Source organism: Drosophila arizonae, chromosome 4 (assembly GCF_054131065.1).
Source record: "Drosophila arizonae isolate 15081-1271.41 chromosome 4, UAZ_ARI_1.0, whole genome shotgun sequence".
NCBI classification, from domain to species: Eukaryota; Metazoa; Arthropoda; class Insecta; order Diptera; family Drosophilidae; genus Drosophila; species Drosophila arizonae.
Window position 1 is genome coordinate 3,604,137 of NC_142924.1, and position 15,943 is coordinate 3,620,079.

General features: G+C 38.0%; 2 protein-coding genes across 2 annotated transcripts in view; one reads left to right on the plus strand and one right to left on the minus strand.

The window, feature by feature from the left end:
• Nucleotides 1-1,787: 1,787 nt before the first annotated feature.
• LOC108614739 (uncharacterized) lies at nt 1,788-2,886 on the minus strand. The gene is made up of 3 exons (XM_018008982.2): nt 2,650-2,886; nt 2,436-2,573; nt 1,788-2,173 (listed from the first exon to the last, which is right to left on the minus strand). Exons 1-3 carry the CDS (start codon nt 2,742-2,744, stop codon nt 1,957-1,959), a joined length of 450 nt encoding a protein of 149 aa, XP_017864471.1. The 5' UTR covers nt 2,745-2,886; the 3' UTR covers nt 1,788-1,956.
• Nucleotides 2,887-6,007: 3,121 nt separating this feature from the next.
• The window catches only part of slow (epidermal growth factor-like protein slowdown), a 29,236-nt gene continuing 19,300 nt past the window's right edge, over nt 6,008-15,943 (plus strand). The window contains 2 exon segments of the mRNA XM_018008630.2: nt 6,008-6,681; nt 15,206-15,911. Of these exon segments, the coding sequence (XP_017864119.2) occupies nt 15,226-15,911 (686 nt within the window). The 5' untranslated portion in view covers nt 6,008-6,681; nt 15,206-15,225.

Consider the following 15,943-nt stretch of genomic DNA (forward strand, 5'->3'; position numbering starts at 1 on the left):
TCGCGCCGCACACTCATACATCAATCAAATAATATTTTAATGCATGTATTTAAATAAATTATACGTGAACGTTAAATTCTAGATAAGGAAATCAAAGTGTTATTTAAACAGTTTTAGATTTGGTCTTAAAATAACATTTAGATAAATGTAAATGTGGGGCATTAGATGGGATTTTGTCGGGGCACAGTGAAAACACGCTATGGCGCACAGCTGCCTTTGTAGTTTGTTGATAAGAAAAGTTGAGCTATTGATAAGTTTAAGGTTTATTTATGCAGTTTTATATAGAAGTGTTTATATAATTATATTTATGTCTCAATATTTAAATTTAAATTTATAATTTATTGTCCACTAATACGTTTGACTTTCTATATAGTTTTTATATTTTGGCTGCTTTGTTTAAATTTAAATTTTGAATATCTGAGTTTTGAGCGAGCATTCAAATAATGCAAAAATAAAAATCATTTTAACAGTCTATATATAAACTTTTAAATAATAATATAAATCGAATTATAAATTTGCATCTCTTAATATTTTGTTTTCTATTTTGTCTCTCTCGGATAATTAAATTTGTATTAATTTAAAAAAATTGAAATGTGACAAAACTTTAGTTTACAACATTTCTTGTAAAGGTTTTAAGTATTTAAAAATTAAAAAATATATTTTTCAATCACTTTTTCACATTTATAAAATTTTTCTTATTTGTTTTTAGTTTTTGGTTGCAATTTATTTATCATTATTTTAAGTAACACTGAGACTTCGTGTAACTTTCACAATTTTCATTGAATTTTCACACACGTGCTAGCTGGCATTGATGTTGCCCCAATGTTTTTGGGGCACATGCCACACAGTCTTTTTTTTTTGTTTTTTGTTTTACTTGTTGGCTTTTCTTGTGCCTCGGCTGCTGCTGCTGCCTCGCTTAGCCTTCAACACACACACAAGCGAGCAGGAGCACACACACATACACACACACACACTCACACGCAGTGTCTGTGTAACATGTGCGCAGGTGTGCGCCTTGACTTATATATGTTTTTTCTTCTCTTTTTTCAATTATTCACAAGTTAATTAAATAAATTTGCATAATTTACTTGCTGAAAATTGTAAATTTCGACAATTTCCTGATTTTACTTTTATTTCGCCCGTTTTTCCAGTTGACACACAAAATAGTTGAAGAGTATAATCAACTGAAAAACGTTTTTTTTTTTTTTTTTTTTGTTGACCAAAAGCGGAACAGAAAGAACAGAAAATTTTGTTTGCTGGCCGCTGTATGCCTGTGTGTGGGTGTATTAGTATGTGTGTGTTTGTGTGTGTCTGACTGCTTCCAACAACCACTGAACGCGCCCGCGCTGCTGCTACTGCTGCTGCTGCTGCTGCTGCTGCTCGATGCGTGCGTACGTGCGACACGCTGAATGTCTGACTGGCGACTGAGCCAGTGTATCGAACTTCAATTGGACTAACGCCCCGAGAAGAGAGAGCGAGAGCACGCGAAAGCGAGCTGGAACGTGCGCCTGCAACAACACGCAACAGGAAGAGGCAGAGAGATAGAGAGAGAGAGAGAGAGAGAGAGAGAGCGTGAAAGTGTGAGCTTTCGCCTAGTTTATGTGCGACGCTTTTTTCGCCGAGCTTTTTTAACGCACATGGCATTTGTTTATATTTGTTGGTCTTTCCAAGTCGCCTGACTGGAAGCGGCGCGCCGCGGCGACTCTTCTGCTGTTATAAATAGCCATTGCATATTTTTAGGCCGCATTTGCGGCGAGTGCGCAGAAGATGGAAAACAGTGCGGAACGTCTGTCTTTAATTTTGTATTCGTTTAAACAGTATGATGGTTGGCATAAAAGGGGGGGCGAAGGGCGGTTATCAAAATTTACAGGTTAAATTGGTCTGTTCGATAATTTGAACGAAAATGAATGAAAATAGAATCAAAATAGCAGCAGGTGACAAAAGCTCTCTTCTTGCTCAATCCACTGCACCGGCATTCGCCTCGATGGCAGAGTGGCCAATGTTCAATTGCATTTCGGCCTGAGAGTGCCGCAGCGGATACAGATGGTCCATGTGGTCGATGAAGGGCCGCACTCCCTCTGGATTCTTCATGTACTTGGCCACGCTGAGGATGATGTGCCGATAGATCTGATGATCGCGATATGCAGCATTCGGACGACGCTTCTGAGGTGGTCTGCAATAAAGATAAACGAGCAGTTAATGGCTACAATGCAAGAGAAATTGGGATGGAGAGCTAAGTAAACAGCAATGAAATGGGGTCGCTCATTGCAGAGTTACAAAATATTTCAGTTTGTTTAGGAACTTAATTTTGAATAGAACGAAAAGAGAGCGTGTTAAAAATAAGTGAAGATGTCATACCCTCCTTTTGGAAGAGGATGATAGGTTGACTGCTAACTATTTCATAGAAATATTTATTTCCATGTCTTAAGACTTACCGTTCCTGGGCTCGCTGAATGACTCGTCTGCGTCGGACAATCTCAGTTCTTCGGCAGCTCTCGCAGTAGGCGAAGTAACCGCAAATGGAGATGACTATGACTGCAATGGTATAAATCAACCAGCTCCAGCCGAGGAAGCTGCAATAGAGTCGCATTAGAAGTCATAAGCTTCATCTCTCTATCTCTCTCTCTCTCTTTCTCTCTCTATGCTTACGTCACAAATGTTGCATTCAAATCCTTCCAGATTTGCGAGACATTCTCGCGCGGGTTCCTCTTGGCCTCGTTCCTCCAAAAGACAAACGAGAACATGGTCCTTATATATGGTTATTATTTTTTTTGGAATAATTTTTGCCTACAACAAATGTGTGTCAAGAAATTTTTGTTTATTGCCAAGATGTATTTACTTGTTGTCCTTAAACTGTTTAGAGTTTGAAGCACGAGGCGAATTATAAGCAAAGCCTACTAGGCATGAGCTTTTCGAAGGCAGCTGGTTCCAGTAGTTCCGATTCATTTATCATCAAACTAGAAGCAAAAGCTATGCAAAGTAAATCTAAAGCTACTGGCAGTAAATCAGTTTAAGCTCAATGGGGTCAAGGTATAAAAAGAACTAGTTCCATTGCTTTCTGTAGAGACTTCTAGATCTGCTATATTTATTCCATATGTTAGTAAGTTGAACCAGTAGCTAAGAGAAACCAAAAGAGTTCCTAGTTTTACGACAGTTCATAAAAAGAACTAGTTCCATTCCTAAAAATGTGTTATAAATACGATCATTTCCTTGACATTCTATTCTCAAATTGAGGTTCAAAAGAAATATAGCGCAGTCGGAAGAAACTGATTGCAAATTAAATTTTGTATCTGGTTCAAAATAAGCAGTAAAATACTAGTTCCAGAAAACCTACTAGTTAGTTAGATTTTAAAAAATACTTGAAAATTGGTGTGAGTTGTGTGGAAAATCGAATCCAATGGAATTTTACTTTTGTTTTCTAGTTTTTATCATTAAAATTCTTCAACAGTGTTTAGATTTAATTAGTGGGTTGTCATCTATAGCTTATCCTTAACAACGAGGAAGTTGTTTATAATTGTGTTGCGCATTTTCATGCTTAATAAGGCGTCAAGGCCGTGCGACGTTCAGCGCTTGCTGCGATCAGCGATCGGTTGATCAATTGATCAGTTGATCAGTTGATCGCAGCGTCTAATGCTAACAAATTCGAGTCGAGATTCACTTTGTCTGTGGGAAATCTTGAATTGGCGAATTGCCGATTCGTGCGCTTCCGTCAACGTCGCATCGTCTGGGAAAGCGTGATCAAATAAATTATCTACGGAACTCTGTGGTAGCGCAGCTGAACGGTGTCAAAAGATCTTTTCAGCGCATACATTTGACAATTCGCTCGGACACATGAGCGCGATTTATGGCCAACTCTTTGGGGCATAGACAGAGACAGAGATAGACAAGAGTGGGGAGCCCATATGACATTGCATATTGCTCCAAATTGTCGGCCCAGCCCATAAGAAAGAAAACAAAAAAATAAAAAACTGTGCCTGCGTGACGGGGCAAACAAAACAAGCAAATTGCAATGCAGACAGCGTCAGTTCCATAATCAAATGATCCTAACTCTCGATTCTGCTGACACATGCTGCCCCCACTCCAGTTCCAGTTTCAATTGAAATCGAAGTTCTAGCCATATGCAAATACTCTTAGATACACTATGTTTTATTTTGTAGGCCTATGGGGTATAACACGGGGTATTTTATTATTGTATTATATCATATTATTGTACTGTAGTCTTAAATCTAGTTTCAACTTCAAGTCTAATAAAAATTCTCCTGGATAATCAATTATATAATATATACTAGGGTTAGGCTACTCTCATATGTACTATGTGGAGTCCAGACCAACAGCTGTCTACAGTTTATATAGTAACTATACAGGGTATTTCACAGTCGTTACTTCTGCTAACTGCAACGCACTTTAAGTGCTTTTATATGCTAATTCATTTTTATGCTCATATTCTTTTATTCGATATTCTAGTTATTTAATAGCAAAAGTGAGAAAATTTTTAGATCACTTGTAGGGAGCACAAATTTTAGCTGAATAAATTTTAATATAATTTTCTGAGCGGTCATTTCTCAAAGAATAATTGAAATTCGTTTTCACTGGAAGCATAAAACTTAATTTCGAATAGTTAAATCAATTTGCAGAGCCTCCATATTTTTGTTGGGGGGGGGCACTGGGCGTTACGAAGAGCTTGTTAAAGTGCGTATACCTGGTCTGATAAGCTGGCATAAATGGTCGAAGATCTTAAAGATGGTTTGTTGTGGAGTGTTTACCTGTTCACAGTTTTCGATTCGATTCCGATTTGATTCGCTTGGAAACGCTTTGATGCGATTGCCACTTAAAACTTGACTTGACTTTTTTCGGCTCATCAAATTTCGGCTGTCAAATTAACCGAAAAAAAATACACTAACTGGAAACTGAATGGCAGATGTGTGTGATGAGGGGCGCCCACACAAAATGCAAATGAATTGTTATCAGTTAATTGTCAACGGTTATCCACATCTCTTCCCTTCTCTCTCCCACACTGTCTTTACCTCTCTTTCCTATCACGCGTGGGTGTTCCCGACTACAATAAACGGCAGCTAATAGCCCCCATTTAATACCTTTTGTGAGTTGCTATAAAGCGCAGCTGAATGCCTGACCAAATCCTTCTAGTCAACTGTGCACAGTGGGCACAGCTATGCACAGTGTGGCCCCAAGGGGGAGACGGATAGTTAGTTGACACTGCATTTGGGCAAGGGCAGCGAAAACAAGTTCTTGTGGCATCTGTGTGAAAGATCGTCTCTAAATGGGCTGCTCGGCATGGCCAGGCGCAAATATTTAAGTTAACAACTCGCCACTGAAGAAGAACATGAAGAAGAAGCAGAAGAGGAAGAACAACAGTGCCATAAAAGCATAAACCGCAACTGCAACAATAACAACAACGAGAGCTACAGCGACTCTCGTCTATGCGTCTGCATCTAGCTTGTGGGGGCGCAACGTTCAAAAGCCAACAAGAGAAAAAGATTCGTTGTTGTTGTATAGTCGAATATTGTATACTCTAGCAGAGAGAGAGAGAGAGAGAGAGAGAGAGATGAAGAACAGAATTTGATTAAGAATATTTATATGTATAAATTTTGCTCTATACTTTCCACGTGGAACATATTGCATGATATGTTGTGAATGATCAACAAAAAGGGTAGCGAATAACGGCAGCAAAAGCGACAGCAGCAGAACTGCAGCTGCAACAGCGCTGCAACAAAGGAGCACTAGCTATAGAACAACGGCAGAAAGAACAACTGCAGCAGAGAAACAGCAGCAGAGCTGCCGCAGAGCAGCGCCAGTAGCGGAGTAATATCCAGAAAGCAAAGACTAAAAGAGAGAGCAGCAGCAGAATTGCAGCAGCAGCAGAGCAGCGCCTTAAGAGAGGCAGCAGCGCAGCAACAACAGCGACTGCAGTCCAGCCAACTACAAGTAAGCAGCAGCAGCAGTAGTAGTTGCAGTTGCAGTCGACGTCGCTATCGCAGTTGCAGTTGCCATCCGCGACGTACCGAACAGCAAAGAAAGCGAACTTGTTCTACGACTGCCCAAATTTGTATTATGTACGCACAGCGCGAAGCGAAGCCGACGATCAATGCAGCTTCGACTGGCCGAACGCTCGGCTGGACTTTCGGTTTCCGTCGTGCTTGAGCACAGTTCGTCGCGGAACTTCTAACCGAACGGTTGTGCTTTTGGCTGCGCCGCAAGCAGAGCTCCACTGTGCAATCGGCCGGCGATCAAATATCACGCAGTGAACGTGATCAGTGATCGGCAGGGAAAATCACTTGAAGAGATTTTTACGGCTCATTTACTTGGCATACGGAAGCTGCAAATGTTTATACAATTTTTTGTACGCATAAACACATGCATACATACATAGTACATGTATATGCACACGGCTTAAGCATCTATATATAATTTATTACACATGCAAATACCGCGTATCTGCTTAACGTCAGCGCCAAAAAAATCAATTTATTGTTTGTGATTGCAAATTTGACATAATTCGTGTATTTTACAACGCCCCAGGCGCTTCCTCGAAATTCACATTCGTCTTATCGGAACATACACAAAATAATATATATACAGATATACATCAATTTATCAGTATATATATACACATTTTATAGCTGTTTATTAGCAGCCTCCAGAACTTGGCCAATTGATTTCAACGTAAGTTAAATGCAAATCCATGTTAATCGCAATTAATTGCAATTATTTATAAAGTTGACACGCGACATTTCCTAGTTGGGTATGCCAAGTGCATTCATCTTGCTCAAAGATCGGACAACAAGCATCTACTGCAAGCCAATTAAGGAGAATTTTGAGCTTGTTTTTTGTTTCTTTCCGTCTAATAAACTAGACTGACCTTATAAAGAGCATAGATAACCTTCAGGTTATTATTAAACTTTTGACAACAAAGTACCATTTTGATGATTACTAATGAGGGAAAAATTACTAAAACAGTGTTATCAAAGCTTTGAAATATATATATTATATTAATTTTTTTTTTTTAATTTAAAATATAATAATATTAAACTGAATATAAGGAAACCCTAGAAATCTTATTTTATATATACTTTCTGTCTATATCCATAACTGATTTTAAGATTTAGTTAACACATATCTACGATTTGTTGATCGCTCAAAAACTTCATAACATTTTATAGTATTTTTACTATACCCATAATTGTTAACCAGGTGTGAAACTTACATTACCTTCTAATTACCCATTTTGATGTTCAGTTTAATTATGATGTCTCGAGGAAATAATAAAGTAGAACTGTTGTTGTTTTGTGATTGTACAAATACGTATCCTAGAATTTTCGTTTGCATTGAAAATCGTGTGACAAAAAAAATAATAAATAAATAAAATAAATAAATAAATAAAAACAAAACAAAAATTAAATTGTGACATTGTCACGATCGCAGAATTTCGATCGAGCTACATATGGAAACAAAATAGAAATATATACATATATAACTTGCATGATTTGCGCAATTTGTGTCAGAATAGAGCAGATACAAATATACATACATAGCTATACAATGTATGTATATATGTATTTTCTTTAATATGTCTAGTCTGAGTAACGTGCATTGGATTTTGTGTGTGTGTGTTTTTTTTTTTTTTTTTTCGACGAAGGCGCATGTTAGGCTCTACTCGAGTCGACTCGAGTCTACATATTTTTCAGCTTTGTAATATTTCTTGTTTCTGCTTTTCTAATTAACCGAGAGTCATTTGCATGAATAACGCAGCTAACGGTAAATGGGGTTTATGTCTTTTGTCTGTACCAGACAAAACTCTCTGGGTCAGACAACAAAGACATACGACTCGGATTTGGAACTGCCACTTGAGCCTCGGCCTGGAAGCTGGGGAGCGGGAACTGGAATTGACTGGTAGGTAGGATTGCGACTGCGCGACGGCGTGTAAGGCATTTTTGTGCGTGGGCGTGACCAACGCCCCTTTTTACAGCTGCCAAGCAATTAGCAAAAGACGCCGGGACAACAGCGCCTACAAAATACTTGTTACAGACCCGAGTTGGATTGTTTTTTTATATGCCAAATACCCATTAAAAATGAGATTTCAAAGAGGGTCGACTGCGCCTTCTGATTCAAGTTGGGATTTTTTGCAAAAAATTATGTATAGATAATATAAGGTGTTGTAGATTTTTTTATGAAGGTCTGGCTTCCTCTTCTATATTTCTCGCTCTCTCTCTCTCTCATACATAGTCTATCGATAGCTATCGATAAATGTTTATTTATATTTAAAAAGAAATTTTTGTATGAGATAAAGTGTAATTGAAACCATCCCTACGTATAGCTTTACATATAAATGCATATGCTGTATATAGGGTATTCGCTAGTCGTTCACATTAATTAACACATTTCTGTTGTTGTTTATGAATGGTAGTTATATATGATTTACTATAATATACCTATTCGTTATCTCTTATGCTCGCAACTTTTTACAGGGCATCTGTTAGTCGATCCCATGTAACAAGCTTACGCTTACCTGTTTTTTTTTCTGTTGCCTTTTTGCAATTGTTATTCGATTGGAAGTTTTGCATTTGAAGTTGAACTTGTTGAGTTGAAGTCCGAGTCGTTATGTTATGTTTGTTATTTGTTAAAGGTTTTTTGTTGTTGTTAATGTTGCTGCTGTTGCCTGATGCCATTGTTGTTGTTGTTGTAGCTGGGTGCCAAAACGTCAAGCTGTCCGCATTGGAACATGTTGCGCATAGTTTTCTTTTGACTTTGAGAAAACACAAGGCGCAAGACTTGAAACACATTTCATTAATTGGATCGAGTGTAAAGTGTAAACACAAAGCCTGCGATCGATCGCACGTATCACCCCCATCTGCCTACTCACCTCTACCCCAGGCGGCCCCCAGTTTGTTGATCTTGCTGGCAAAGCAAATAAAACAAGAGCAATGAAATACATTAAAATTAAAAGTGAAATACAATAAAAACAACAAATAAAATATATACAAATGTCAAAAAAGTTAACGAAATACAAAACGCGAGCAGACGTCAATGTAGCGTGGATATGGGCATTCAATTGAATGACAATAATATTAAATCAATAACAATAAAATAGAAGAAACAATAAAAATAATATGAATTTATATTAGACTCATTTCAAATGAATTGTGATGGATATAAATGGTTTAAAATAAAATGTTAGGAAAATAATGCAATTGAATGACAATAATATTAAATCATTAACAATAAAATAAAAAAAAAAAAATAATAATAAAAATAATACGAATTTATATCTGACTCATTTCAAATGAATTGTGATAGATGCATAAAAATGCATATAAAATAAAATGTTAAGGAAATAATGTTAAGGAAATAATGCAAATGCTAAAAATAAGTATATAACAAAAAAATAGTTTAGAAAAAAAAAAAGATATAATTTTTTTAAAACAAATTTTATGAAAGATATTTGGTTTATAACATGGAAGTCTTAATAGTTAAAAATTTCAAGTCTCTAGCTCTTAGAGCTGCTGAGATAAACGCGTGGATGCAGACAGACAGTCTAATAGAAAGATGAATAGAGCTCATTGCCCTAATCATATATGCTTTATAGGGTCTGTCACGCCTCCTTCTGCCTCCATATGCTATCGATTTTCTATGGATATTCTAATATAATATTATTTAAGGCATGAATAATTATAGGAGTGACAGAGTAGCCAAGTGCTAATCAACTCCAAATTTATTGATGGTTCGACAGAATTTTTATATGTATGTATATATAAAAATGTTAAAGCTTTCACTGTAACCCATGCGCTTACTTAACATTTTTGACCTTCTGACGTGAGAACCAAAATGAGAAGAACAACAAAAAGGCAGCACACAATAGGAGCAACAACAACAACAGCAACAACATTGTGAAAACACACTGTCCGTTGAAGACACAATGTGTAACGACAGTTGGCACATATTTGATGATCTGTCAGATAAGATATAGCACGACAGGAATCCATCGAGAATTCAGCCAGAAATGCAAAGTTTATTGAACCCAGAACAAAATATAAATAAAAACAAAAATAAAATTCTGCCAAACAAATGAAAAAGAAATGAGAGCTAATGTGCGGCTAGCTAATGTATGCCGCATGAGCGGTGCTGGGTGGTGCAGGGTGGTGGCCGTGCGGTGGCTATGTGGTGCTAAAACTCAACTAGCTGCCAGCTACAGAAACATTTGATAGACGAAACGTTCAACGATTTAATGATAGCCCAACTTGGGCCGCAGATCTAAAGCATTTAACAGTTCATCTATGTCCGTGTGAAACAATTTGAAAAGCCAAAAGCGATAAATACAAATGTTGCCAAACAAATGTTGTTGTTGTTGTTGTTGTTGTAGTTGTTGCTGGCGTTAAGCTCTTAGTTTATCTCTTTATAAGAACATCGAGGCGTGCCGTGTTTGTAGCATGTTGCAGAGTTGTTGCTGTTGTTGTTGTTGTTGTTGTAATGCGATTACACAAAACATAAATAAAAACGCAGCTGTTTGAATTGCACAAAAAAAAAAACGAGAGAAAGAGTGAGAAATATGTGTGTGTATATATAGAGACCAAGCAACTTGGCTTCGAAGAAAAAAAAAAAAATAAAGAGAGACTGAAGACCGAGTCGAAAGGCAGCCAAGCATTTAATTAACATTTAAATGGCTGTGCTTGAGGAGCTGTTACTTTAAATTACGGCAGCCAAAAGATGAAAAAAAATAAAATAAAATTATGTATCTTAAACACCAAAACACACACGCATACACAGCTGCGTGAGTGTAAACAGGTTCGAGTTAAACAAAAATCTGTGAAGAGAGACAAAATTAATGCCCACGATAATTAAGCAATTGCAATATGTAGAGAGGCTGTAGTCAGCATGGGCAACAGCAGCATACTCTGCCACGCCCCCGTCTGCCTGGTACGTCTCCGGCCTCTGCTACACCAAATGATTAATGGAGAAATGCAAAAGTTTTATTAATAAAACGACTCTGGCCACGTTCCCGGAACAATTCTTAGACAGCCAACAGCAATGACTCGAGCCAGACCATTTGCCAGATCGTCATAGAAAAATACACGCAGTATATATATATGTTATATATATATATTATTTTCCTATATTTGTACAGTGCGCATAGGCATTGGTGAACAAAGCGCCAACACCAACTCCTACAGACCGCAGTCAAATATTTTTGATATTAAATTTTCATTGATTTTAGAGTTACTCTATTATTATTAACAATTTTTGATTTGTAAACAATTTTGTTTTTAGTATTTTTTGCTTAGCAATTCAATATTTATATTAGAACTGTTATTCAGTGAAAATAATAATTGAACACTTTTTAAAATATTCTATAATTCAAAAAAAGAAAAGGAAGGAAAAAAAGTAAAAATAAAAAAGTAAAAAAAAAAAAAATTAAATATCAAAATTTTGTTAAAAAAACATTAAAATATCAAATGATTAGTATATAACATTTCAATAAAAATATAACAAAATTAAAAAATGTTACAAAAATATTAACATATTTTTATGCACCTTTAAATTTATTAAGATCTTAGATAATCTAAAATATAATTTAGAGCTATACGTTGGCATAAATTTTTCAATTTTAATGCATTTTAAACATGTTGTATATTAATTATTTGATAAATTAACTAGTTGTAGTTAAGAGTTTATGCAAAAATATAAAGATATATATTTTAAAGAGTTATTTGTCGTAAGCAAGTGTGTATATGATAATAATATTTAGTCATGTGACGCTTATAGCGAGTGTTTACTGTTTGTCCAATGTTGTCATATGTGCTTATAGTATCTTCAGCATCTATAGCTGTATATATGTATAGGTCTATATATGTATCTCGTCTGCTTCTCGCATCTCTTGTGATTCATTGGCCATAGCTCATGTCTGGGTCAGTCAACACAGACACATGGCTAAGATGAACACCCACAGCTTTGTGGTGTGTGTGTGCGAGTGTTTCACTTTGACAAAAATAAAGTTGACATTTTCATGCTGAGAATGTAGCTGTTTTTTTTTTGTCTTCCTCTTCTTCTTCTTTCGCCGCCTTCAAACGCAGTGGCATGCAGCATTTAGCTATGTGATTTATGTGCTGGGAAAACAGATCAATAACATTTAATACACACGCTAATTTCCTCATCCCACACACACACACACACACACACGCTCAGAGCTTAAGATATTTATGGTCAAAATTCCAGTGAAGCAGGTAAACTTGATTTATCCAGCATTTGTTCCTTATGGCCAATGCCATCTATTAATTAGAAATATATCAAAATATTTTTGCCTTCTGACTCTTTTGTTTTAAGCCGCACAACCCCTTGCCCCTTTCCATGCCGGTGCCCGTGCCCGTTCCCACCGTGCACGGTGGGCCCGAATTGATTTATCTCTGCCTTGAACGATTTTGGCAAGTCCCAGACGCGTCGGTGGGCCCAGAGGCAAGACAAGGTCAAGGCGAGTTGTCAACGTAGCTTTGAACTTAGATTTCAATGGAAAAAGCATTTGCTAATGTCTTATATAGATATATACGAATATATATATTTTTTTGTGTATTTTATTTTTTGTGTCTGCAGTTTCGATTAAGCGAAACCTTTTTTGCATTTCGCGGAAGACTCTCAAAACTCAGCTGGCTGACTTCGGCCTGGCGTTTTGACCTGACTAAGAGATTTTATATACATATATTTTGATTTTATTTTGGGGCCAGCCTGACTGACAGTTGGACTGAGCGGCAGTCAAGCCCCTTTGGGCTTGGGTTTCACTTACTAAGCGGCTTAGGGCCGCACCTGATGAGCCAAGGCAAAGGAGCTGAGCTCCTTCGATTGCCGCTCTCTTTTCTGTAATTTGACTTTTTTCGGCATGTTTTTTTTTTTTTTGTAATTTTTAATTAGCTGCAGCAATTGTTCATCGTGTTGTGGCTGCTGTCATTGAGCATTTTCCATTATGCTGAAATTGTTTTTTAATATGCCCATTAAAAGGGGGCTGGGGTATGGGGTATATTGGTAGAGCATTTTTTTAGCTTGCTCAACATCTAACGTCTACGAAAGGTTTTTTAGATATGAAGAAGTTGCAGAAATCGATAAATATCGATAGGCAGCTATATAGCGACAGAGCTTATAAGAGTTAGAGACTGTAAAAATGACACTAGAGTCAATTTATATGGCAGTAAAGCAAAGTAAAATTTACATACTTTCCAGCTGTAAATTTTACCTGTAATGAATGTTCATTTACTGTTTGTTATCTATATAAAGACAGACTACTGTATTCATCTAGCTACCATACCATATCTACCTACCCTACAGGGTATCTGCTGTTACAGCACTCAAGTCAAATTGTCTTCCGAATTTCTATGTAATTGGAGCAACAACAACAACTTCATTTAAGAGACACAAGTGTAACAGATGTTAGGCCCACTTGAAGTTTAATGAGCTGAGTCGTAAATTCAATTTGATGCCTGCCTGAAGCAATGAATATTAATAAGCTCACTGAGCAAGCGCAATTGAAATTAAAATTGTTATTAGAACGGAGCAGTGGTGGTTGGGGGGAATATGAGTCTGAGAGGGGGCATGTTGACAAATGATGTGCCAACGGCGTGAAATATATTTCGATAAAAGTGTCGGAGGCGACAACAAAGCGTTGCCAAAAAGGAAAAACGAAACGAGGATCACTTCCGGCTACGCATCAATTAATTTCAGGTCACTTGCCGGTTCAGTTAACTGTTAACGCGTTCTTTTGTTGTAGCTAAGCAGCTACAACAAACACAAAAGCAACAACAACAACAATAACATGCATAATATTAATAATAATAATAATCGAAATCACTGGCTACGTCACGTTGTACAAATTGCCTTTGTCTCCCGCTCTCTGTGGGCTTATTCAAGTGTTTCCACTCGACCATGAGAAGAGCAGAAATATATTTATATATACATATATATATTAATGTGTACATACAGATATGAAACACTCACTTGCTGACAGCTTTTGAACTTTTGAATGCCCTTTGTGCGAGCCTATAGGGTATACCGTTTAGATGACTAACTGAACTCTGGCTTACAACAAAGAAAGAGTTTGCTTTAGTTAAAGATACTTTATTGTAGATGCTTTTTGACTGTATTCATTGCTCTGTATTGTGATAATATACCATGTGGGCTGTTTAAGGAATTTGGTTGTATTAACAGTGAAAGTGATTTTAACAGCACCTTCAATGTTAATACTTTAATGTTATATATGTTATTGTTGTATTAAGCTAACTTCTGTTAAATGTAGCTTTCATTATTATACGACCATTTTTATTACAATTTTACAATATTTTATAGAAGAAGAGAAGTAAAGAAGAAGATTACTATGTCTTCTCCAAATCAAATAACATTTTTTTGAATATTTTAGAACTTTGATAGTTTCTTTTGTTTTTTTTTTTTTTTTTTCAAACGTTACTTAACAGAATGATACCAGTTTTCAATAAATTTGAATTTTGTTTCCATATGATTATGCAGCAAATCAGTGAAGCTAAACATTATGCTACTACAGAAATCTAAATACTTTTACTTTGGATTTTGTTTTTCCAAACTTTACACAACAGAATGATAACAGTGTTCCATAAATTTGATTTTTTTTCTATGTTATTAACCAGCAGATCAGTGAAGCTAAACATAATGTTATTGATGTATTACCTACTACAGAAATCTAACTACTTTTCTCCACGAGGCAAAGCAACTGCTTCTTGCATAGCCACACGGCTAACGCTTTTGACTGTTGGCAGACAAATTACGACTCATATGCCTGCAGCATAGCAAGCTGTTGGGTCATATCCTGCTGTATTGGCAGACATAACTTAGCCAGACACTTGCCATAGTTGAGCAGACCTACGATTGTGCCTACTCGAATTCCTTTAAATTATAGAAACTTGAACAGCCTGACTCAGGTCGAGTGGACTCGACGCGGCTGTGTTGATGGACAGGCCGGTGTGCTGGGTAGACGAAGGAATTGTTAATGAGCAACGAGGATACTCGTTATAGAGACAGCAGCGCAGCGAACAGACGGACAGACAGACAGACGGACAGCGGCTTGTGATCCGTCTTGCTGCTTACATTAAGCGAGCGGCTAGGAATTTGAATGAGTTGACGGAGCGAAAGTGAATGGCTGGCTGCTCACTTAATAAAGCTGTACATCTCTTCCTCATTGCAGTTACACTTGGGCTCGTGACGATGATGTTGCTCCACGGCACAGTTGTGCTGCTGCTGGCCGCAGCGGCAACGGTGACGTTGGCAACAGGTAGCCAGAACCAGAGTCATAGCCGCCTGCACCACAACGGACATCGAGTGCATCGACAGCGTCATCTGCACAACGCTGTCAAGTCGGAGGTGGAGCTGCTGCCGGGCGTGTCAATGCCCCCAATGGCCGGTCGTGGCACGGAGAACACGCGTCTGCGTCGCCTGCACCACGCGCACCACCCATACAACAAGGTGTTAACGCGTCGCCTCCATCAGCGGCCCACCGAGTGGGATTACAATACATACAACATTTATACAAACACCTTTGGGCCGCCGCCACCGCCGGTGCCCGTCTCGCCGTACGCCGGCAAGGGCGAGGACAATACGGGCGATGTGGAGTTCATCGGCGTCACCGGGCGGGGGCGTGGCAATGAGTATGTGCCGCCAATTACGACAGCAGCGCCGCCGCCGAATCTCAATCGCCGCGCAGCCACGCCGGGCCTAAGCATGGGCACCGTGCCGCCGCTGGTGCCGGCGCGACGTGGCTACAGCTATACAACCACAGCGCCCAGCACCACCAGCAATGCCAGCAACACCAGCAGCGGCCCCACCACGGAGGAGCCCTACGAGACGAATACAATCAGCCGCAATTATCCCACAGATGCCAAGGAAATGGAGCGGTAAGTTGAGCAAGCAGCAAGAAATACCCTGT